The sequence below is a fragment of the Vanessa tameamea genome, chromosome 26 (assembly GCF_037043105.1).
Source record: "Vanessa tameamea isolate UH-Manoa-2023 chromosome 26, ilVanTame1 primary haplotype, whole genome shotgun sequence".
Taxonomy (NCBI): Eukaryota; Metazoa; Arthropoda; class Insecta; order Lepidoptera; family Nymphalidae; genus Vanessa; species Vanessa tameamea.
Window position 1 is genome coordinate 1588406 of NC_087334.1, and position 27550 is coordinate 1615955.

The 27550-nt window shown below is 32.7% G+C and overlaps 1 protein-coding gene across 1 annotated transcript in view; it reads left to right on the forward strand.

The window, feature by feature from the left end:
• The first annotated feature begins 1232 nt into the window (after window positions 1-1232).
• Window positions 1233-27550, forward strand: part of LOC113398409 (NACHT and WD repeat domain-containing protein 2) — a 37396-nt gene continuing 11078 nt past the window's right edge. Inside the window, exons 1-15 of the mRNA XM_026637144.2 lie at window positions 1233-1335; window positions 8571-8659; window positions 16722-16867; window positions 18041-18215; window positions 19185-19329; window positions 19947-20172; window positions 22141-22251; window positions 22591-22766; window positions 23232-23386; window positions 23584-23787; window positions 24535-24674; window positions 25441-25552; window positions 26200-26298; window positions 26514-26683; window positions 27217-27380. Of these exons, the coding sequence (XP_026492929.2) occupies window positions 1233-1335; window positions 8571-8659; window positions 16722-16867; window positions 18041-18215; window positions 19185-19329; window positions 19947-20172; window positions 22141-22251; window positions 22591-22766; window positions 23232-23386; window positions 23584-23787; window positions 24535-24674; window positions 25441-25552; window positions 26200-26298; window positions 26514-26683; window positions 27217-27380 (2215 nt within the window). The remainder of the gene's footprint in view (window positions 1336-8570; window positions 8660-16721; window positions 16868-18040; window positions 18216-19184; window positions 19330-19946; window positions 20173-22140; window positions 22252-22590; window positions 22767-23231; window positions 23387-23583; window positions 23788-24534; window positions 24675-25440; window positions 25553-26199; window positions 26299-26513; window positions 26684-27216; window positions 27381-27550) is intronic.

Sequence of the window (27550 nt, forward strand, 5' to 3'; positions counted from 1 at the left end):
ACCTACCCAAAGGTACTTTGTGTTTAGGGCTTTGGCCCACGACCAAAAAATCAATACCGATTAATCTCAAACAAAAAACATGTCATTCTTAGAGTGACTCGATTTAAATATTTATTTAAAAGCAAGGACTTCAGGTTCTGTATAAAAAAAAATATATACAAACATTTGTTATTAATTTTTATAATATTGATTTTTTTGTTGAATGCCGTAATGTTCGGTTTTTATTCTATGGTACGGAACCCAGAATCGTAACTTAGACTAACATAATGTTTAGCAATATCAGATATGAAGGAAATAACTACGTCAAAACTAGCGTTGAAGTGTTTAAAGCACAGATAAAGTTTGAATTTATTACGTCCCGGTTTCGAGCTATCTCGATGTTTCAAGGACTCGATAAAGTTTCGCATGAAACTGCACTAATTGATAACGCGAATTGACGGTAAAATTTTAATTAAATAACGCTTAAGAGTTAATATTAATCTAAATATGTAAGTAGTAATTACCTCTGTTCACATGGATAAAAGAGGTTCATCCGTTTTGAATGTTACTCAGCTCCGGTCATGCCTTGATGTTAAGTCTATGGGCTATCCTATAATAATATTTTCACAAATTTGACTTGGAGATTCGGAGATTAGCACATTAATACATGATTGTATGTCTTAGACCAGGGTGGACTGTAAAAATATAGGGAGCCTCGCCGATGATGGTCAATTCTTGGACCACTGTGGCGCCCAAAAAGGTCTCATAAATTTTTTTGTTGGCGGAGCGGAGAGATCACTAGAAGGCCAGGATACTCTTTGCACCCGGGACTTGTTGCAGTTAAATTTGTGGGTTGCGCTGGGTATACGGTATTTGGGGTTGCAAAATATTGTATCTGTAAATCTGAATTAGGCAACACTAAACGAATAAAACTGGGTAATAATGAGCGCTATAATGATAGAATATGTACAGTTTTTGTTGTTGTTGTTAAAGTTTTTATATATATTGTAGGAAAACAGATAAGCGTCGTCCATACCGTTTGACATTCCATTGTTTTGGTTCCATTTATTTTTGAATAAAATTTAGAAGTCGGTCATTTTTATTTATTTTATATTATTTATTATATCCATTGTACTTTTAGACAAATTATTCTTCTAGTGAATCAAAATATATATATATTAATTTATCATACAACAAGTGTTTATAATATATTATTTAAACGTAAATTAACAGATACAAGATAAAATTCCAAGATGGACGACCGTACAGTCGACCTGATTTTTGGTGGTTCGCTGAAATCCCTCCCACCGGTCAGCTCTAAGATCGTGAGGATTTTCACCAGTTCTACTTTCACAGGTAAGTTTTATATAATATATGTATATACTTCAAAATTGCGACTAAAATTACAACCATGTGTGTGTAAATGTGTGCGCAAATGCAAATGGACAAACTATTACCTTATTTTCGTAGAAGGATTGGATATTTGGCGTTTATGCCGACGGATTTATTTACTTTCGGAGGCACGGAAATATAACATCGAAAAATCCCTACATCTGCAAATTGCTCGTCAGAAAAATCCAATGACTCTTATTGGATCGACTCGTGCTTAACTAAACGAGACCACAGATATAAAAAAAGAACATAAATATTTAATGCATATGTTTACGCATCAAGCAGAATTAATATAAGATCACAATATATATTACTGGCTAAGGTCCATGCAACAATGCCACATTAAATGTATTTGTTAACTATTAAAAAAAAACAATAAAAAAAAAACATTAAGAAAAAACTCGATGTATATTTTGCAAATATAAAATAATTAACACAATACATGGAACCCTGTATACGCTATACTAAACGATGTTGTTCTGAGCAGGTTAATGAACAGTCACAGCGTCAATTCACTTATCGCTGTTTTATGAAAAAAATAAACAACTAATTATAACATTATTTATTTGCTATGTACCTGGTTTTTGTTTCTTTTATATTTTACTTTGTTATTATTGTATAGTTTTAAGTCTATAAGTGTTGACAGCGAATACCGATGTACGGATAAATCCAATAGGGTTTTTGTTACATCGTTTTTAATACAGTACAATATAAATAAAATGTATATTCACTTATAATAAAAAAAAAAAAAAAAAATCCGATAAGACTTGCGTTAAAATGTTCACCGTACTCTTTATACGAATTGTCATGGTTGAGCTCATGGATCAGTTAAGGGGTTTAGGGTTTTGATGTGTTTCAGTGTTATCTATGAATAGTCGAAAACCCAATGGAAAAATACGTATACTCGATCAACTTTTGACATTGAATTGACATAGAATTGATAACATTTGCTACTCTGCATAATTTATGATATTATTTATGGATTTGCGAGAAAATGACGTTTCGAACGACGGATCCGCAAAATTAACGTGGATATAAGTAAAGTGGAATAGTTTTGTATTATAAATAAATAAATATTGTTACCGGTCAGAAGTGAGAATGACTGTCAACGAAAACGATTTTTTTTTTAATTTGTTTTGTGACTTTTATTTGTGCCGAGGTGTCACAGATCATTCGCCAATACCACGTGCGATGGAGAAGATACGATAAAGATTGAACGGTACGGTAGACAAGTTTTCTATGTCTCGAAAATCAAATGCGCACAAACTTCGCGCCAAAACGTGACAGGCGATCGCGCGCTTTTTTTTAAATGTATTACGCTACAAGGTATTGATCCATTAGGCGGTAAATATATATATATATATCATGTACTGACAGTCGTGTACAATATAGTTGAATTATTGGAAAATTTCACGTAATATGTAAGTCTAAAGTTTGTTTATTTTTATTCAATCTTTAATTGGAATAGGCTGTATGTGGCTTTCGATACATAAGATCTGTCAAACGACCTTGAAGTTTAATCTCAAAGAGATATATCATAATTATTTTAATATAAAAGATTACGAGAATAATGTCGACCATTACATAATAGAAGGTTTAGAAGAATAAAATTTACCTGTACGCTATTAAAAGGCTAAAATGAAGCCTCCGGGACACAACATTAACCATGATAATTTTAAGCCACGATTATAATAATTTTGCCTGTTCATTAATTCATTCATTATAAGAACTATTATTAAAATACCGCTAGGACAGTTTCGAGGCTTAAAATATTAATTAACAGAGATTCAATTATCGAAGTGATCTTAAGTTCGGCAATACTTTTAAGTATTCTCGCTAAATATACAGTGAAAAAGCTTAATTAATCTGAATTCGGAACATTTATATACCAGGACTTCGGATTATAAAACAAAAAGTCGGAACGCTCGTAGCAATATTGTGCAGCAATAAAAGCGAATACAAAATCAAAAGCGAATACAATTTACCTTTAGTGCGAAACAAAGTATCTGTTTTTAACACGTGAATAATTAAAGTGACACCACTTTTAACAAAACAAACGGGAAACTGTATACATCTATTCGATAAGTGCAGATAATTTTATATATATATTAGACTTTTGTAAGCACGATGATGTCGTTCTGACCGATTTCGCTCACGGCGGCAAATCTAAAGCCAAGCCAACACAGGACATATTATAGTGCACAAGAATCAAATATCACCCGCATCTAGGTGAGATGTCCGAAAATCCACAACAGCGCGATTTTTAAGACATTTTCTGCCTCGCACAACCACTCTGTGGAACCAGCTTTCGCCGGCGGTTTTTCCGAACCGATACGACTTGGGAACCTTCAAGAAAAGAGCGTACTCCTTCCTGAAAGGCCGGCAACGCACCTGCAAGCCCCGGTATTGCAGATGTCCATGGGCGGTGGTAGTCACTTTCCATCAGGTGAGCCTCCTGCTCATTTGCCACCTATAATTTAAAAAAAAATGGATGGGACGGCAAATTTGATACGACTGACGAACAGAAAGAGTTCAGGCGCAGGACCAACGGCTCTATGTGCCTTCCAAAGCACGAGAGGCTACTGAGAATATTTTAAAAGAAAAAATCAAATAAAGGCTATTTTTTAAAATACTTGATACTAACAATTAATTTATTTATATTAGTAATGAATCACGATCAAATTACGACCAACGAGGAACCTCTAAAATAAAATAAACTTCTTGTTGTACTCAAATTAAACTGAAGTCCTCCTTTAATATATAGTTATAGTTACTATTATCCCTTTTGGGCATAAAACAAACGCATTCCGCGGTGAGTTCTGTGAAAACTTGGAATAGCAGTAAAAACAGTCATAATCTATATGAATTTTACTTAAATATTTTTGATTTAATTAATTTGATGAATAAGTCCATGTTAGTCGACAAATATTATGGAGTTTCTTGGCAAACTTCCGCATACGTAATGAATTTGGATGCCAGCCATCTTTCCTCAGGTAAAAATGTGTAAAGGAAATCTTATTTCCATAAAAATGTCTTAATTAAAACATATGTTGGTGAATTCTTTTATATTTCAAATTTAGAACACTTATTTTTGAAATATAACCGTCGTTTCGTAAATTTTACTACGGTTATAACTTTTTGACTTTGCTCCGGATAATGGCATAAAAAAAAAGTTTATTGTCAATTAAGTAATGTAGATACAAACTATCTAAATACCGAAGCAATGCAACAAAACCAGAAAAAAAAAAATTGTAATAACTATCACACATCACACGTCATTAAAATAATTTCGCATAATTTGCGCTCCAATTTTTTTTATTATGTTTTATGTACAAAAAAAAAACTAGCGTTGGATTAATCGGAGGGAATATGACTCCAACTGGCGAAAAGTTGTTCTACTTGAGAGTTGTGTGACGGAGAAAGTGCCTTAAGAAACGAGCTATTATTATTATTACGAGATATATTGATTATAAAAAAATGATGGAACATTATTATTTGAAACGACGCGTCTTTTCTAATACCTCAAAAGTACTACACGCGGTAGCTACCGCGTTTCGTCGGGTAAGTTAGAGCCCCGAAGGCCTGATGAAAACTAAAGTTTCTCTCGATTTTTTTTCCGAAGCGGTACTAATTTTTTATTTGTCTGTCAATAAGTTTAATAATTCTGAATTAAATAAAATATTTCGGATCATTTTCAGTCAATCAATCAAGTTATACTTTATTCAACTCGGCTGCTTCTAAAACACTTTTTAGTCTTAATTTCAGAATTTTATTTGATGTAAATCTACTATCAGATCAAACGCAGATTCTACCAAGACAAAACAGCCAAAAAACATAAAAGTGACTATTTTCCACCAATCAAATAACAGCTATTTCAAAGAAAACCATCGAATATTTAAATTAAATTTAAAAATCGATATAACTGAATCACAATATTACAAACAAAACTCTTAATATCCTGCGCCAAATGCAGATAGAATGCGGATCACCGCAATGACATCAACTGTTTGCGTTCGGTTAACTATTTTGTTTATGAGCCAAAATATAGAATCTATATACATATATTTATAAACTTACTCTAGCAATATTAACATAGGTTATCCTTATAAACATGGGTATAAATGCATAGGTTTTGTTGTATAATTTAAAGGCATTACATTCATATTAAGTTACGATAAATATTAATTAACAAAAAATAAGCTAAAACTAATTCATATAATGGGGGAGGACTTGTATCATTTAGTGACTATTATACAGTATTAAATAGCTGCCTGTCTTGACTTGTATAATAAAATTCATACAAAGTTAACCTACCCATATCTACGAGAGTGTAAACTCTTCCAACTTCCATGTCACAAGTGATCTAGATATAAAGCCGCTGATTCCGAGGTCTTGGGATCACAGCCACTAGAACCTAACCTCGAAATGGGGTTTTTTATAATATCTCCAGGTACAACACCGGTAATATTTTTTAATGGAAGTTGTGTCAGAGAGGAGGGCTACTGCAGACTCCTCAGTCCCCTCCCAATGGACCGAATTTTTACCGATTATAATATCAAAAGTAATGGTGTTTGACGAAATAAAAACATTTTCGAACATCAACTTTTACTGAGAAACGACGGGACTAATAAAAACAGTATAAGTAGTAAACAAACAATGATAATCTTTTTATCACCAACTTTTGCGGGAAACATTTTTTAACGGAAATATTTTTGGCCATAAACACAAAAAAGATTGAAAAATATTCGTCCATTTTACCTAAAAAAAATTGTAAACTCTTATTTTTTAACATTATCTATTATAAAAATTGCAATTGACCATCTTACCTAAACCTAACCGAGACCTCTCGGTATGATAAGGTCCAAATTTTTTTTTAAGGTACAAACATTTTCAAATATGTCATACTCATAGGTCAACTTATTATAGCATTGTAAGTATTAGCAATCTAAATGATCCAAAAAATTAATACGAATAAAGATCAGAAATAAAATACTATTTTCACGAAAATATAAATATAATTTGCTAATGTAATTAGATCAAATTGAACTCAGAGCAATTTTTTAATTTAACCTAGTGCTTTAGAGTTTCCAAGTATTACTTAACTTGATATCACGAGTTGCGTGACGAAACGTGGTTGATTATTACGAAGCAGCTCTTGTACATAACATACATAAACCGTATATAAGTAAGCATAATCTTGCCCTACCTTCCGTAATTTATGGAGCTGCCACCTTATAAATTCATGTTTTACTGAAATAAAACTTGCGCTAACGCTATTTAAGGCGTAATATTAAAAACTATTTTTATAAAAATGCGTTCTGTAGCGATATTTTAGAACTATCTGAGATTGTAAAACAAAAGGCAGAGCGCGTGGAACATTATAGTGAAGTATTAAAAGCGAATACAAAATCAAAAGCGAATACAGATTTCTTGATAGTGAGTTGACGCCTCTTTTTTTAATGCGTCAATGTCATTAATAATATCTATCGAATAGTGAAATAAAAAAAAAAAACGATTGAACAGACAGCGCGTTGCTCGAGGAGTTGACCAAATCTAACGTTCACATTTGCATTATATATACAAAATTTAATTACACACACACGCATACACACACCTAATACTTATAGTGTCTGAGTGTGTAATTAAATTTAATAATAATAAAAATGAAACGGAGCCTTCGAGACCAATATATAGAATACAAAATGAAAACTCAAATAAATACGCTCACAACAATCTACGTAGTAAGAAATATAGTTATTGAAAAAGGTTAGAAATTAACAGTTGATAGAATTACATTAAGAAAAAAACCAAATCAAAATATACTTTCAAGTAGGCTTTTACAAGCACTTTTGGATCGTCATTTAACAAACTATATTAAGTGAAGCCACCACCGTTTCGGAATGTAGATTCTACCGAGAAGAACCGGCAAGAAACTTAGTAGTTACTCTTTTTCAATCGATAAACAGATTCATTCTCAGTGTCTAGGTTAAGTCTATAGCGAGTACCACCAGTGCACCGTGCCAGGCCAGAGCCAAGACCGACAGACTGGCGCCAGTGGGGTACTTTTTAAATCATATGACGACACCGATGACGTCACACGTTTGATTGTATAGTCACCAGCACCGAGATGTGTAAAATTTCAGTCGAGAGGAATCGGTGTATAGTTCGAATTGCAGTATTCGATATTTGAAATGTTGGAAATGAGTCACTACTGAGTTTCTTGTCGGTTCTCGATTGAATCTACATTGCGAACCGGTGATGGCTATACATTTAATATAAAACTTATTGAATAAATTGTATTTCGGTTTGATTTGAACGGTGGAGTTCAATGAAAGCTTGTAAACATATAAAAATTATAAATTTTATCGATTTCCAGTACAAATATGGTTGGTTGTCTCTATGTAACGATAAGGTCGCCAAAATTGTACGCGTCTTTTATTTAGGCTGTATCCATGTTGTATTTATTTATTTTCTCTTTGTGGTGTACAATAAAGAATAAAAAAAATATTATCTAAGTAAACTGTGACAAAAATATTGTTTTTGTAATAACTAGTGTTCGAAATTTAATAGAAACTTGATGAAAACTTATATTTTGAACGCAATGTTTCGTAAAAATATGAGTTAGAATACACATTAATATTAATACAAATAATTTAAACTGCCTTGAAAATTGAATCCACGCTATTTAATCATCTGGTTATATGAGCAAAGACAAAACAGTTGTTTTTTATTTGGTAGTTATTGACGAGTTTTAGTGTTTAAATTAGATAAAAGATTAGAAAAAAAGAGATCAATAACAGCTTTGTCGACTCGAATCCATAATTATTAATTACGGTCATAGATTCTTCAAACTCTCGACCAATGGTATCGCGTGAATTCGATGTCAATTGTTTTTTATTTGCTTCTGTCTCAATACTACAAAGCCAGGGGAAATAAAAGATTAAACCCCGAACGCATAGGCATTTATTAAAATATGAATATGACCTATATTATTCGAAATACATAACGATAGCGCGATTCAATCAACTACTAACGCCATCTAGTTTTAGATAAAGCAATTAACACATTTTTAATTATTAACTAAGTTAGACAGTTTCTATTCCTCTTTTGATTGGAATAAGCTAAAATAAGATGAGCCGTTACGAGCAACAGCGGCACGCAGAAATATTAATAATGCTTAATTGTTTGTACATTTCTAGATACGACGATGGAAAGGAATACTTTGATGGCAAAATGTTATCCCAGAATAAAGGACTATTGTCGAGAGAAACATGGATTGGAATTTCAGGTAAGCTAATATTTTTGGTAGATGCTCAATGTGACTGAGAATTCAAACTCGAGCAAGCACACGTGAAAAGTCATGGAATGGAATGTTGGTGAAGGAAAACATGTATCAGATGAAAATCTTCCAACTTGTAGCGTGGTAAACTAATCTCCAAACGTTTTTCTAAAGGGAATGTTACAATAAAACAATTTGATTATAATGACGTTGTTTGTATAGATTTTGACATAGATTGTCGAACGTCTAGCAAACAACATTTGAACGTACAGCGTAATTGTCAAAGCATTTTGTAGTAACGAAAGTGTACGTCCAAATCCTGTTGACTCGCAATTCTCGATGAAAAATTGAACAAAAAAATCGTACAGAGTACGTGACGGAATTGAAACCGAATTTTACTTCAAGTTTTTGTTACAAACGTTTTGTACTGAAACGTTAGACGTAAACACGTAACCATTCAAATTGGACATCACATTATAATCCACAGTATTTTAATTTATGTAAAATATTTCGTAAACTATCGACGTTTTTAGTAATATTTCAGCGATAGCCGTCAATCTCAAGGCAAAAAAGTCAACTACATATAATGCTCAAGTATTTGCGTAACACTTTCTATTCCCTTATAATCCCAGGAGACGGCAACTCCGGCACGACTAGTTCAGGTGTAGGGTCAACGGCTATACTAGATTCTGGGCTGCTACTGAGAATTTTTCGACTAAGCATTCCAATATTTTTTTATCAATCCGACCTGGAGTTTGTAACTAGGACCTCAGGACTTGCAGCTCTATATCTATATACTTTGTGTTATCTATGTTATATATTTTCGTTCAATTTTTATTTAATTCGACTAGTTAATAAAAAATAAATAAAAGACAATTATTAATTTGTAACTACTCAGATATATTCCGAACAATAAAGATAAATTATGTGATAATTCATATTATATCTTGATCTTATAGATGATCATTCATATCATTAAATTACAATTACATACATAAATTACATATGAATCGATTTTACATAATGTTTCTTAAAGACCCCCGTCGCGTTTATATACATATACGTGTTCACGCTCGGAAGCTACTGTAATAATTTTCGTTTCGTTTCCACCAATAGACAGGTTGATTAACGAGGTACGATTATAAATTTTATAAATATGTTACTTAACTAATGCTATAATTATATTTATCGGTTAAGTCGGAAGTCGTGGCCACTAAGTACTTCCATGGCGACCGTGGCATACACTGAGAATAATGAATAGCAAAAGGAGTAAGAAGGAAGTTATATGCATTTTTTAAATAGGTCTTTTCAAACTGTTTAATTAATAAAAACCAAATGTGCCCCAGCCCCGTAATTGACACTTGAATATTACCGAATTCATCACGATTTGTCTTTCATGTGCTTAAAAAATATTTCGTGTTCGGAGATGTATGAAAATTACGTAAGAAAATTCACACTAAAGTAGCGTCTGATAACAGAATGTTACTTTTTCTTACTAAAGTTTAAGCGTCGATAGCGTCATAGTTTATGGGTCACCTAGCAATGTAAAAGTCGCAGTCGATCCTGCCCCGTTGGGGCTATTGTCGCCTAGCTATTTAATAAAAAATACATAAATAGGAATAATTGTAATTCTTTAATGACTTCCATTGGCTTGATTCAAAAAAATATATATGAGGACAATTTTGTTAATCAAAAAAAAATATCTTTGATTAATGGAGAAAACTGTCTAAAAATATTTTTAACGTTTAATAGTAGTGCCCCATTTTAAGGAATTCATGCTTGTGGTCGGAGAAGGGATGACAATAGCCCAAGAGATTAGGATCGAACCATTAAGCCACTGCGGTATTGACGCTTATAAAAAATAGACTTATAAAAAGTTACATCACATACTAAGAAGTATTTGTTTTTATAAATGTATCGGTTTTTCTTCGTAGTCGACGATTATTATCTCATCCGATACTATAAAAATTTATGTTTTCCGTTTTCCAGTTTCGAAATCCCCCTTAAGGAGACGTCCATTATAGGAAAACCTAAAAGACAATATTAAAGTTAAGTACACACATAATGATTTTTATTTCTTGATAAATTACTTAACCCATGTCCTATATACATAAAACTTACACTAGAACGTGCAGTGAATTTCGGAGAAGATTTTAGTTTATAATATAACATACAAGACTGATTGAAGGTCACAAATCTAGAGGTTCTGGGTTTTGAAAAAGGTATTGAATTTTTCCGTCGATAAATTCTCAGTAACAGCCGAAGTCTGGGAGTTGGAACTGTGAACACCCTCATACCTCGGAAAACACGTAGAGCCATCGGTCTTGCTCCTAAACTAGATGTCCGAAAATCCACAACAGCGCGATTTTTGAAACATTTTCTTCCTCGCACAACCACTCTGTGAAACCAGCTTTCGCCGGCGGTTTTTCCGAACCGATACGACTTGGGAACCTTTAAGAAAAGAACGTACTCCTTCCTCAAAGGCCGGCAACGCATCTGCAAACCCCCGGTGTTGCAGATGTTTATGGGCGGTGGTAGTCACTTTCCATCAGGTGAGCCTCCTGCTCGTTTGCCACCTATGATATCAAAAAAAAAAAAAAAACTCCATCCGATCGTTTTGGATTTGCCATCCCATTGGACTATGAGAGGGACGGAATAGAGAGTGAATTTGTGTTACACATAAATGCATTATAATATGTCCCGCGTATTCGACTGATCACCCATGAAAGTTTCCTCAGTTACCGAAATAGGCCGGTCGACATAAATATATGTTTTATTTAGAACTTACTAAGTAGGACTCTCATCCCATATTTTACCCAATGAACTGACTAGCTATTAAATTAACATCCTTGTAACTGACAGGTATACGTTAGTAATAATACACTTTGGGTACGGAACCCTAGAAGAACCGAGATGATCCAGTGGTGAATCGTAATCGAACATTGGTAGTGAGAAAAATCATCGTGAGGAAATCAGTCTCGGATGAAACACAGGAACTCTAAATCCTCATTGGAATAGCATGGTGGAATAAGCTCAAAATCTTCTCTGCGATATTTACAAGCTGTTAATTTTACTTTACGGAACCCTAAAAGCGTTAACCATATTTAAAGACCCAGTAAATGAAATCTGTCAAACTATCTATCCAAATAATTATTATATCACAGATACGAGCCTGTCCTTAAATTTTCTTTGATTTGTCTCTTCTAATAATCCCCCTCGAAATCCGGAGATTTTTCCAAGTAAATGCAAAGAGATTTTAAAGCCGTTATACGGAACGAACAAAGGACGTTTTTCGGAATCCCATAACGCGATTAATCCTTTAAATGTTTCCCATAGAAAATGATGAAAGCAAAACGTATTACTTAGAAAGTTCCATCAATCATGGTTGTAATATAAAATATATTGCATTACGAGAGTTCGTTTTTTAATTTTATTTTAGGGTTTCTCGTGTATATAATTACTAGCTTCCGACCGCGGCCTCGCCCACGTGTGAGGGGGTGGGAGTGGGGGGCAGGGGTTGGGTTAGCTTGTCAATCCCAACAGAGAAAAAAGGTATAATGTACTGTCTTGTCTATTCATACATAGATTAATCTGCTAAGTAATTGTATATCGACTTGAGATGTATATATTTTTTTTTCTAACAATTGTTTATAATAAATCTTAATCGAATATAATTTGCCGCACCGAGCCGAATGGCTCAGTGTTTAGAACGCGTGCATCTTAACCGATGATTACGGGTTCAAACCCAGGCAAGCACCACTGAATTTCTGGTGCTTAATTTGTGTTTATAATTCATCTCGTGCCCGGCGGTGAAGGAAAACATCGTGAGGAAACCTGCATATGTCTAATTTCAATGAAATTCCGTCACATATGTATCCACCCACACGCATTGGAGCAGCGTAGTGAAATAAGTTAGGAACTTACAACAACAACTAAAATAACCTTCTCCTGAAAGGGATAGGACGACTTAGCCCAGCAGTGGAAAATAAACAGGCTGTTACTGTTGAATGTAATTTATGTTACATTGATTGATAATTCTTTGAGAATGATCGATTTTATTGTAGATGGTGATTTCATCATTGATATGATTAGGAGCATTTTATTGTACTTAATAAAAAATAATGTTATAAAGGTTGGAGGACTGGCAAATTGGCCTTGTGATGGTAAGTGGTCGCCACTGCCCAACATTGGGGGTGTAAGAAATATTAACTATAGCTTACATCGCCAATGCGCCACCAACCATGGGAACTAAGATGTAATATCCCTTGTGCCTGTAGTTACACTGGTTCGCTCACCCTTCAAACCGGAACACAACAATACTAAGTACTGATATTTGGCGATAGAATATCTGATGAGTGGGTACCTACTTAGACAGGTCTGAACAAAGCCCAACCAGCAAGTACCACTCCTGATTGACCTGTAAAATTAATACATCGAGTATTCTGAAAATGTTTACAAGAGTCTTATAGGACAGAAGAACAAATTCAAAAATGTTTTCTAACTTTGAGATTTATGTTCATTAAGCTATTAATATACTTTAATAACATATATTAATATCATATTTCGTACTATATAATTATAGCTATATTTGTTTATAATATTTACGACACAGGTTCCCTAATCTTCCTAGTTCCCCATCACGCTCTATTCTGTTAAAAAATAGCGTCATGACTATTCCGATCATACTATACTTAGCGAATCGAAATTAAATTTGATATTGAAATGATTACGCTGACTTATAATATTATTTAGAAGTTTCGTTCATTTTCAAATAATATTAACTTCTAATGGCATACTGGTAGTCAGAGGTACACAGAAGACGACGTGATACCTAACACCCTCCCCTCCCCTTCGCATAGGCGACACTGCAAAAAATTTGAAAGTTTAATCTTACAATGTAATCCAGATTTAAAAAAAAATGTTTAACATTTATACCTTAAATTGTATTGAAAGATGCTATTTACGTAATGTCTGAGTACAGGAATTTGTTAACAAGTTTCATAGCCGAGTTTGAATAGTACGTTGAATATAACACGTGGGCAAGCTTCCGTCGACAGAAATAAACCTGCAACTAAGAATTGTCGGTTTTTGTAAGGGATGTGAAACAGATGTTCGCAGTGCAGAAGCGTGTTACGAGCGATATTATATCATTGTTAAAATTAATATCGTTTCTTGTCATTCAATTACTTGATTTATTTATTTATAGCACTACCAACAAATATACACTTAATACATTCATAAAACGTAAACTTATTTCACTTTTACTTAAAGTTATGGCATTAATTATTATTTAAAATACAAATTTAAATTGGATTGACACATTGTAATGTCAAAGTCACACTTCATTAAAAATACTATTAAAAATATATATATGTATATATCATAATTACAATTCAATTGAGATAAAATAAAATTAAAATTAAGTTAATAGCATTAATAAAATAATAAAAACCTTATAATTAAAAAAAGTAATACTAAATATATGTTTTGTTGAAATTAAATTTCTTTACACACAGACGTTTTTGGTATAAAATGTTTTACGTCTGTGTGAGTAGCACGCACTTTAATAAGTGATGTGGTTTTAAGTACTCAGGCGGACTTGCACAAAGCTCTACTACCAAAATCTATTATTTGCTGTCTATGGTTATACTAACTAATAACACAGTTTATTTATTTTAACGCCAAGGAAATTGACGCCATTAATTCAATAATCCTTCTATGTATTTTTTAATAGATATATTTACTGGACCGCGGTTTTGCTCGCAGTTAAGAATTAGTTGCAGGTGTTAATCATAAACAGTAACTTATGTCTTTGGAGTCCAAGCTTGCTTTCAAATTCGGTTCAATGTTTTAGCCGTGGAAGAGCAACAAACAGACAGACAGAGTAACTTACGCTCTAATAATATTAGTATAGATATTAAATATAGAAAGACAGTCATATGCGTCGTCTTATGTCAAGTGGTTACCATTTTCCATAGCCATATTAATCACTCTATACAATGCCAATGCACCACCAACCAAGAGAACTAAGATCATGATATTTAAGCCTGTAACTCCACGGGCTTACACGGCATTCAAAACGAAAACTCCAGCCAATTTTGAATTTGATCAGTGTAAATTACTGAAATATCGCTTCGCTGCAGGATTCACTGTAGCAAAACCTCTATATGTTTACAAGACCCATACTCGGTTCTGATTAAGAATAGTTCGGAATTGTAATAGAAAACACAGTTCGTATAGTTTAACAACGAATAAGAACTGTTTATACCAAGCCAATATTATTTAAGCATGACTAATGATATGAACTCCATTCAAACCGTAATAGGAGAAATGCGTAATAAACAACATTTGACAGAAATTTGACGCGATATCATTGGTCGAGAGCTTGATTAATCTGTGATATTCACTATGAATTTGCGAAAAAAGTGTGTTTTGAACGTCGACAAAACTGTTATCAAAATTTTGGATGTAAATTAAAGTGGATATCACTATTTAAGAGTAATAGTATTATATTCATCATAAACTCATAGTAGTGCACAATATAGCTGAGTTATTAGTAGGCTTTACATGAATTACGCTCATGTGTTTATGTTCCTAAACAATACTGCCTCGGTACAAGCTAATTTATTACGTCACCAATAATTTTACCACCGAAATATATTCGTTTCGTGTGAAGGATACTAACTCACTTGGTAGGACTTTGTGCAAGCCTGTCTGGGTAGGTACGACCAACTCATCAAAAAATTTACCGCCAAACAACAATAGAGTATGCTGTATTCTGGTTTCAAGGGTGAGTTAGTGTGATTACAAGGACAAGGCACATCTTAGTCAAAGTCAAAGTCAAAAGAAAAGTCTTAAAGAATATCTCCATAGATAGCAATGATATAATAGCTTTCAAATGTACCATTGCTTGTCCAAGTATTTCGTTTTGGGGAGGATTTTGGGAATTTATTCCGACACATGCAGGTTTCCTCACTATATTTTCCTTTAGTGCAGAACACGAGATGAATTAAGCACACGAAAATTTAACAGTGTTTGCCCGGGATTGAACTCATGATAACTTAAGATTTACCCGTTCTAACCACTGGACCAGATGATGATGAATAATAATTGTTTATGTTACTTTGTTATGTATATTACATAAAGGAGTGTTTATTGTCACAGTTTATTCTATTTAAGAAAACAAATGTGACTCATATCTTAAAAATATAAACGACTGCCCTGAAAAGGACTGTAATGTTTTCAGGGTTCATGAATGTATTTTTGTTTACTCCACCATACCCGGTAAATGCCTGAATAGATTTGCATTTGGGATATTGTTAAAATCCCTACATTATCCCGAGTGACACAGGCTGTAAATTCATTCAGTGTTTCCGTATCTTCTAATTGTATAAAGTATAAGTTTATTAAGCAATAATTGTATTTAAAATTATATGCTAAAAGGATGCAAAACCGACGTTTATTTATTTATTTACACCAACACATACATCACTTTGAATAAAAAAAAAAACGTTTAAAACATTAAAGTCTGATAGGAAAAAGTAAATTTATCAAATTTAGTAAAGCATTATCATTAATAATTACTAAATAATAAAAACTAGCCACAATTCGCCACAATTTGTCATTTTTTTTAATTAAAAAAGAAAATGAGAAATGAACCTAGGAGAGTATAATAAAGGTAAATACAATTTATACCCTATAGCACTCAAGAACAATGATTTCTAAAGAAATTTCTAATAAATTCTTGCTCCTAAAATTGATGAAATACCAGCTAAATGTAAGGAAAAAATTGCCAAATCTACTGATGACCTCAATGTGCAATATTAGATGAAAGTGGGGTGTAAACTGTTCATCCTGTTCCTGCTCCATTTTCAATTCCACTAGAAATTAATAATATTAGTGACGGGGGTAAAGTTCAAAATTTTATTTTATTTATACGTGGGCAAGCTATATCAAGAGCTTCTAATATTAAGAGAATTAATCAATTAACATTAGTTCCGAATATTACCGCAAACAAATATACCCCTTTATAATATAAATATAGATGTACTATATCTTGACGTCGTTTTAGGTAGTAGACATGCGGTGGGGGGTAAGGGATGAAGCAACGGATGACCACATGACCACAGAGCTGTGCATGCGGGAGATTAAGAACTGTCAGCGTTTATCTATGGGACCAAATTTTGTCGTATTTCTAGGACAGAAATATGGATACAGGCAAGTATCTGTTATAAATTTGTTCTGGTACAAATGTCTTGTGTTGTTCAGTGATATTTAGTGAGTAAAATACGTGGTTCTTAGACGAAGTTCGGGGTTCGAAATCAGTTCGAAATAATTGATAATCTGTATCTGCTTTTTCATTAATCTTAAATTGAAGTAAAGAATAATATTTTATACTGAAATTAATTTGCTGAGAAGAAATATATTTTAAAAATTTTTTATTTTTACTTCCTTACTTTTATTATGATGATCTCTATCAGACGATACTCTAAAAAAGATTAAAAAAATTGACGAAATTAAACCATTTTGAATTATCACACGTATTATATAATACTAAAAGAAAACTCATCGTTGTAATTAAACTAACATGCAGCGCCATCTATTAAAACAAATAGGAACTTAAAACAAGTCTAGTGGTCAATAATACCACTGGCCTTGACTAACCTCTATGACAGAACCACAAAAATTAGACGATATTGACGACGATCCTGGTCTTATTAGTCAAAATAATTGACATGGAAACTGAGGCTACTATTAAAGAATCATCAGGTTAAGGAGGGCAAACTCGTTACCCTTACCTAGCTTGACCTACGCCAGGTAGAAAGATTCTGCTGTTGATCAACAATAAAAATCACCAATTTCTCATAGTAGATTGTTTAAAAAATAATCTTCTCATAGTACAGTAGATCTGTATAAATATTATTAAGTGTGTCAATCCGCAATGAATATGCATTGATGGCAAAGTTTACGTTACGGACGGGATTTAAGCTTTAAGCATTAAAACTTTTCACGATTGGCAGCTTAATAGACAGCTAAATTACAAAGATAAAGAGCTTTATTTAAACTTCCGTATGATATTAATATAATGTTAGCGATTGAAATTTAACTGGGGCAAGGTGGTGAAAGGAAACATCACGAAACTTCCATGTCACGATTGAAAATCTGCCACATATATATCCAACGAACTCGCAGTAGAGCAGCGTGGTGGAAAAGATCTAAGCCCTTTCCACTAAAAAAAAATTTTTTTTTTATTTCTATTGGGTAGGCGTAATCGCAACAGAATCACACAATGACAATCACACAAACACAATGACAACTAACCAACAGTGCGTCCACTTGCCACCGCATTCCTATTATAAGAAAAAGATTTATAAATTCCATAATTTTCAGACCAATACCGACATACGTATTATCTTCAGAACTACAAATGCTTAGAGATGAATTAGCAGCTGGTGGTGTTGACGTCATCCTATTGGATACTTGGTACAAAAAGGATTCAAATGCAGTACCCCCAGTATCAGTATTGCAACCCATATCATCTATACTTGTCAATTTCAATAATAAGGTAAGTAAGGGTAAGGTAACTGTTGTAGTTGTACAAAGGTAATCATGAATTATAATTCTTGGGAATGTTTAATTTCATACTAAAACTTATTGTATTATCATTTATACGCTTCAAAAGTTAAAGGCAATCATAATTAGTATGAAATTTAATATTAATTACGGAATAATAACATAAATAAATAAGTCTATTATTATATTAATCAGATAAGTTTAAGAAATAATAAAACAAAACAACAGAATTCATGAAATAACCAGGAATCGAAGGGAATTTACTTGCGAGATAAAGTTCTAATTAAATAGAATCCTGTGTATAAATAAATCAGGCATTCAGTGAGCAATTGATAAAGTTAACAGTTAACTTACTTGGAACAAGAACAAGTTTAAATCAAACTTTATTCAATGTTCCTTAAGTATTGAAGGTTTTCCAAATTAATGGAGTTCAGAGAGATTCTTTAAATTTATATAAACCTGACTTTGTTTTCGTTGGTTCTTTATTTAGTTTAAAAGCCTCGCGGTAATGCAAATTAACGTTTGACAGTGGAATTTAAAAAAATTTTAGCAAAAGGATTGACACATCCAAAACGATTTCAAATCGCTATTGAGTAACAGTTTCTGACTGATCATAGGTTTTCTTTGGTGAGGAAAAGTTTATTTAACGAGATTTTACTAATACTAGATAATAATCTATTACCGTGATAAATTTGAATAACTTCCAGTCTTGGGAATGTTAGTTAAAGTCAATTTTAGTAATCTAAATATTGAAAGCTCATTGGTCGCACATTGCGTCATCAGTTGTCGTTGACCAATGACACTTGAGATTGAAGTGACTTTGAGTCGTGTTTTAAAAACTTCGATGTTACGTTACACGTTACAACAGAAATGTCTATGTACCAACACGACTATGTCAATGACCTATGGAGATCTAATGATGAAAATTAGATCTCCAACGACACTTATTTTTCTTTTTAAGAGAGTTCCAAAACTCCAAGCGGAGGATCAAGCAATATGGTGGGACACATTGACCAAGATGCAGAAATTATTTCGCAAATCTTCATTACAACTTTACAATGCGGGCAAAATCGATAAGGACACTATGCACAATTATTTCATGTCAGGTAAATTACCTCTTCAAATAAAATTTGTGTTTTCGTATCTGCGTTTCGTCTTTTCGAATTATAAATTTAAATTAAGAATTCCTTCTTGTTGTCAATTAAATCCATTCAAAAGCAGGAATCAGTCAGTAATACGACTTTGAATTCATTAAACGAATTCTTAATTCAAATAAAGTTTAAATTATTCTTCTATTCAATTGCATTTTCAAAGAATGATTTATTTATGATATAAAGTTACAGCCTGTTATTTTTCCATTGCTGGGCTAGGGTCTCTTGTAAATGGTTTTTTGAGATTTTTCCACCATGATGCAAGAATGCGGGTTGACCAAATTATCTTTGAACTTGATGTATTTTAACAATAAAAAAAGCATAGACTATTATTAATTAATATCTGTTCTCCTCTATCTTAATCTATCAACTATGTAAATGGTGGTAGCTGTCGAATCTTAATCAATTAAACCATCCGCTAGCATCTGATACTATCAGCTACCATCACTTAATCTGAGCTCTCAAGAATCTTCAAAAATATCTGTTTACAAAATCTTCTACTAATTACATAATTGATAACAATTGTATTGTTAATTTTAGTATAAATTTATTCGTATAAAAATTCATTCCAGTAACTGAAAGGGAAGTTATCAATGGAGTTCTAAATGTCAAGAATACGAAGAACCATTGTCTGGCTTACGTCCGCTACATAAACAACATCAATCTTCAGAACCTGAAGAAGGCCAGTAACTTCGTCGACATCCTCAACAGAAGCTTGGACGCAGAGGCCTCAAAACTCTTGGCTGATCTGAGAGACGTTAGGTTACCGAATAAAATTGAAACGACGAATATACAAAAGTGAGTAATCTATTAATTTCGCTCTTTGAAATGTCTGTTCGATTTTTTTTATTATAATAAGGTGGATAGACTGAAAAATGGACCATCTGATGGCAAGTGGTCACCACCACCCTTGGAAACTAAGACTGTAAAAATATGAAACGTGCTTAACATTGCTAATGCGCCCCTAACCTTGGGAACTAAGATAATATAATCCCTGTACACTAATCTTCCCTTTTAATCGATACACAACAATATTAATAGTATTCTGTTTGGCTGTAGAATATATAATGAGTGGGTGGTACCATGTAAACCAATCCAAAAAGTCATAAAATGCTAATTTGGAAGTTATAGAAAGATTAATTTGTAGGATTAATATGATAATATTTAACATAAACATTTGAACATTAGTTCAGGAACGCTTTTGTACAGCATTTAATAAATTTAGTAATATTAATTAGAATCAAGTTCTGCATCAAAAAGCATTTCTTATACTATGTCATTTATTATTACAATGGCCGACGTCGTCCTGCCTCTTTTTATACGTACTAATTGTCAATCAATATAAATATTATACTGAACGATATCAAATAATGGGCAATAGTAATACCATGCGGCGACTTACAAAGTTGATACTATAAAAAAATCGTTATGCAAAGATAAATATATACACCAATTTTTGTAGTAATTGATAAAACGGTAACGGTGTAACAACGTCCATTTTTTGTATATGATATTATATTCATGTACTTGATTATTTTCAAATGAATTGAACCGTTGATATAATTTGTATAGATTTATAAATCTACAAGCAACAAAATTACAATTTGTCCAGATTGTAAGTCTGGTGTTTGGCTTCCCAAGGTATTGATCAGTCGCATTTCGTCATGAGAAGCCATATTATAATTGTTTTAAGAGTACCAAAGACATTTGTGTTTGTAACGTTATATAAATCTCTCTAAACTTTTATAAGGCTTTAGTTACGACTTGATTCTGAGCAATTGTTACATTGGGGTCATTGTTCCTTAAAACTTTCTGTACGCGGTAACCGAAAGCATTGTTTATGAAAAGATTTGAATTCACTTGAAACTTCATCAATTTATTTTTGTTAAATAAGAAGGAATGAGAGTTACATAAATGATGATAAGTGGTGACCACCTATAGGTATTGGCACTAAAATTAAATTAACCGCTCCTTACATGTAAGAAGCCAACTTTGGGAAGTTTTATGTTCTTTTCAATTGTAATTATACTGACGAACTCAACCTAAAACTAAAACAGAAAAATACACAATGGTGGTTGTCTGCTGTCTAGTCATAATTTTAATAATACTATATACCACTATGAAGGTTCAATACTTTAAGAACTAGCTTAATAATTAGCTTTAAAATATATCAACGATACCGAATCAAATCAAAATATGCTTTATTCAAGTAGACTTTTAAAAGCACTGAATCGACATTTTATAAAACTATAATTAAGTGAAGTACCACCGAGTCGGAATGTAGGTTCTACCGAGAAGAACCAAGAAAGAGCAAGAAATTTAGTAGTTAATTTAAAATACAAAGTTATGTTAGTTAAATACAATATGTATATAATATATCCTTCCTGGAAATCAACAAGTATTAGCTCCACGCTTTTTTATCATCTATATAATCTTGTATAAATGCTTTTTTATTAATTAATATAATATATCGAATTATAAACCATGTCTAATGTCAATAACCCTTGATCAGGTGATATATATATAAATTCTTAAAAATACGTTAAACCTAGACGGCCCTGTGCACAATTGAGTTTACAATTAATCCCAGTTAAAATGTAACAATTATTATTTTGCCCATCACTTTTAGAAGAGTGTATTGCTCTATCAACGCGTTCTTCTAGATTTAAGTTACTGTTATTAGAAGGCCCAGTAGTGGGACATCAGACTGATACAGATATCGAATAGTAAGTTAATCATAATTCAATAACACATTTTTGTTAACAGATACACTGTTGAGTGGATTGGACGCGATGGCTTGGACAATGAGACTCACGGCGAATATCTCAACCACTTCATATCCCATTTCTATAAGAATATCATCAAACTCGTTGATAGGTGGCACATTTTTACTATTTTAAACAATTATAACTTCAGTTGCTTAGTTTTTTGGTTAGAGTTAAGGTATATAGAAAATTGTCTTTCAAATTCCTGTTCATAATAAATAATTCTATTGCTCATATTAAGAGTGGTTTTCAGGTCTTCAAAATCAAAACATTTTAAGCCGTAAAGCTTTGGATATTTTTTATTACTTAGATAGAATAATATTACACATTGTTCGAGAAATGATTGCTATAAACGTTAACAAATAATTTGAGACAAAAAGATAACTTAATCGTTTCATGTTTAAGTAGAGAAAATGTGGTTCTAAACGTATATTCTTGGTATAAATTCTAGAGCAATGCGCAAGGAAGACAGCAGCGCTCAAGGGCAGATAGTAACAGAAATACTGCAGCATCTCCACGCTTGTAACAATTCAGTTAAAGTTTTCCATGGCCGAGAAGACGACTTAAACTTTATCGAGAACTACATGACTAACAGCTCGGATAAACCTCTCGTGCTGTATGGAGAAGGTCGTATTTTGTCTAATAATATACTAATCTCTAATTACTAACACTAATGACCATTTTCTATCAGCTATTTGAAATTCTCAATTTATTTTGCAACTATTAGAACTATTTTGGAAAGGAACAAATGTACCTATGTAATGTATATTTGAATTTGACCGCCTAGTTGCCTTATTATTAGGCCAGACATCTCGAGGTTCTAGGTTTAAGCCCCAGGTCAGACCGTTAAAACTTATTGGGTTTCTATATCGCAAATATCTTAGTAAACGCTCGAAATCTGGAAGTTGGAAGTGTGTATATTCCCGTTCTTCGGAAAGCACTTAAAGCTGTCGGTTCCATACCTGAACTATTTTCAATTGTGTCGCATAATATTGTGTATGTCCTGCGTAGTTGACTGGTCTCCCTTGAGATTGACCCCAACCGAAATCGATCAGGGTGTTTTATTTGAATTCAATAATCTGTTTATTATAGGTGGTTGTGGTAAGACAAGTCTTCTCGCGAAGAGTTCAGCGATGTCCTTAGATACTTGGTTCGCAGAAGTTCGTCCTACAAACATTATTAGATTTCTTGGAACGACCCCTGACTCCAGTGCTCTGACACCTACACTTATATCTATCTGTCAACAGGTAAGGATCACTTCGAATTTTGATTTGTTTAAAAATATTACAATTTCCGAGTGTCATATAAGTGGGTGGTACCTACTACCAAGTAAATTGATGGTGTCATTATAATTCATCTAAATACTACTAATTTAGTAAGTTATTACAGTATTAGCTTGTATATTATTGAACTGAATTTAGTCAAATTATATTATTTTATTTAGATCTCCTACAACTTCGCACTTCCATTTGAGAGCATCCCTGATGACCTGGTCCCCCTCACCGCACATTTCAAACAGCTGCTGACTCTGGCCTCGCAACAGCAACCTCTCCTTTTGTACTTGGACTCCGTGGATCAGCTCACGGGTATCGGCACTGAAAACAACAAGGTGTCATGGTTACCAACGAGACTGCCACCCCATTGTAAGGTGATTTTTTATTTTTCTTAGGACATAACGCTTTAAAAAAATGGTGACGTAATTAAATAATTAAATGGGTATTTTATTCATGGAATACATAAATGTCATAATTTCGAGTTTATTTAGGCGCAATCATCGGACATCATGGGATCGCTTACGCATATAACTGTAACGCCCAGACAGCTTGCCTTTGTGTTTTATAAACATATACTAGTGGATCTACCGCAAAATTTCGCGTTTATTCAAAAGATTTTTTGAAAAACTATAGATAATTCGTTAATAATAATTCTCTATCACCTGAAGAAGGAACATTGAAATTTGATAATTATGTATTAAAATAATTAATTGTATATATTCTATACTTTGTAAAAATTATACAATTATATTATCAATAAAAATATTACAAAATAATGAATAAGAATTTTAATAATTATCAACGTATATTAAACTGTTATTGATTTAAAACCGAAATTGTTTAACTTTAAAAATAATACTTGATCGTGGTACTACTCACTTATAATATATTATACCGCCAAGCAGCGTTAGTGTAATATTGTGTTCCGATTTTGAGGTTGAGTGAGCCATTGTAAATACAGGCACAGGGGTCATAGTATTTCATTTCCCGAGGTTGGTAGCACCTTGCTTATGTAAGATATTGTTAAAACTATGACGCCAATATTTATGGCTAGTTGTGACCAGGTAGCCTATTTACCTGTTCGTTAACCTATGCATCATCAAAATCATATTTTATTACAGATTATTGTAACATGTGCATGTGAAGAAGCAAATCCAGAAGTATCCAAAGAATATGACGTGTTGCGGCGAATGATTGATTCAGAAGAGAATTTCCTAGAAGTCAAAGCCTTGGGAGAGGATCTCGCGATGCAAGTTTTGAAGTAAGTATGACATTTTGAGAAGCTGCTGGACAAGTTAAAAACTGTTTTGATGATTTGTTTATAGAATACACCAAAAAGTATAAAAACAAGAGGATTATTTGATATAATTCAATTATTATTTTACAAACGCCAATCATTTCCATATTATTAAGATAAAGCGATTCAAGACGCATGAAAATACGGTCTATTCGGTAAGTAACGATCGCCTCCAGACAACCGTAAGATCTTGAGACAATCCCAATTTTAATAAATTAAAAGGTGTCAAATTTTTATGATATAATAATATAATAATTACATTTAATTTAAGAAAGATGGACGATAGAAATCGTTTTGACATTTATTATTAATAAAAGAATCTGTCAAAGTTTTTAACTAACTCTTTGAATTGAAACGGTGACTTATTGAATAGACGAAAATATTCGTTAACGTTAATCGAGTTTGATCTATTACTTTTAGTATCTATTGACGGATACACGCACATATATATATATATATATATATATATATATATATATATAATGGTCTATATATTTTATTATTATTTAATTCCGAATATAGACATTTCTTTACGATATTTTCACTATACGAGTTTTTATTCAGCAGGAATATAGGCTAGATTTATGCATCAAAATAAATGTAATTGTGTAATTAACTTTTTCATGGCAATATAAGGAAATATTTTCTTAATAAACATTGACGTAAAATTATATTTTAATACTTGTTTTTCAACGATAAAACACGAATTCATCATTTGTATTAATTATAGATTGTGGATGGCGTCAGCTGCAAGAGATCTGTCTAACTACCAATGGCGTCTGGTCTCCAATGCTATTGGACAATGTTCTTTGCCTATATTTGTCAAGCTGGTTTTTGCTGAGGTAAAGGCAATTCGTAATCATTACATTCATATTAAATGTCTATTAAATTCCGTTTTCAATTCCAAGGTAACATTGTTGATCGAACACCTCGAGCTTTGTGCATGCTTGTCTGAGTAGATACCACCTCCTCATCATATATTCTACCACCAAATAGCAATATTTAATATTATTGTGTTCCGGTTTGAAGGGTCGAATGAGCTGTTACACTGCCTGTTGAGACAGCCCAATGTCCGTGACTATTATTTATAAAAGAATTGTACCATAATTTAAGATCGTAGGTTCGAATTCAGACAGACGACTATTATTACGTACTTAATTTGTAATTATAATTCATATTCTGTTAGGTAGCGAAAAAATCGGCATCATTTAGATAAAATTCTGCCCAATGTCTTTTAGAAGTTGGAAACGCGTTGATACGTTTCTCCTTTAGAGGAGAGGTTCCCAACTGATTAGACGTGGAACATTCGTGGGCTATTGTTTATATAAAGCGGGAGCTGAAATGGTTTAATGTCACACACACACACACACACGAGAGAAAATTATTCTCAACTCAATCGTCTCTTCATTAGGATCCAAATTAGTTTAGCTACAAATTATACTAGAGTACAAAATGGTTTTAGGTAAATATTAAAAACGTATTATTGTAGGTTTGTAGATGGAGGAGTTACACAAAACCTCAAGATACTCACTTGGCGTCAACCGTTATGGATTCAATTATGATGTTGTTTGAGCGGATTGAAAAACAGGTACGAACTTCAAAGTTACTTGTCCGCTACTAATCATTTAATTATCATTAAGATGTTATCGTTTATTACCTATGACATTATATTATACGGCTATATTATATTCTTTCAAAACGATTTTGACCTTTGGACTTGTACAATCAGACCAATTACTTCTTCATCTCTAATAGTTTTCGTGCACGTTTGTATAATGTTTTGAGCCAAAAAATATATTTCAGCACGGACGTCTTCTAGTCTTCCACGCTCTGGCCTACATCACTGCAGCTAGGAGTGGTCTTTCGGAGACTGAACTAGAAGACCTGATATCATTAGACGATAAGGTCTTAGATGACGTTTATCAGTACCATCTTCCACCGGTTAGAAGAATACCACCTTTGTTATGGACCAGGTAGATTATTGCCACATAACAGTTACACATAAATAGTTTAAGCCCGATGTCATATAAATTTATACTTATATAAAAAATGCGAAAGTAACTCTGTGTGATGATATTTCACGGCCAACCCGCTGAACCGAATTTGATGAAATTTGGTATGAATCAAGCTAGAACTCCAAGGAAGGAGATGAACACTTGTTTTTGCCAAACAATTGACGATCAGCTGCGGATGACAACTAATTTAGAATAAAGTCTATAAACATTCGTGTGCAGTAATATTTTCCTGATTCCCTCTTCCAAAATCTACCATATTCGCGTGCATTTATATCCTCCGGATGCCTTTATCCAAAATTTTACAAAAGTATATTTTTGTGCAAAAGAGGCCTTAATTGTTAACGCATACCACAAAGGTAAATGACTATGACTTCTCAAACTTGATAGATATCCATATATGTTATATAAATTTTAACTTAAAAAGAAAAATTAAATACCTACGTATTATAATAATACATTTACATAATAATATTTATACCAAAATTTTCCAGAATTCGTAACGACCTCCCAAACTATCTGTCTGAGAGAGAAGCAGACGGGGTCAGCGTTATGAACTGGTACCACAGGCAGTTCCGAGATACTGCACGGGAGAGGTACTTCAAGAATATGAACATGGCGATGTATTTTCATTCCATGATTGCGGATTATTACTTAGGTGAGAATTTTAAGAGTATTTTGTGCAAATAATATTTGGCTCGTTTTATTTTACCATAAATATGATTGTGTTACATCAATGCGGATCAATGTTGTGAGTAAATAATGTTGCAGATTAGGAGAGAGTTTATACTAAAATACTAATAAATTATAAATTAATCAATTTCAATA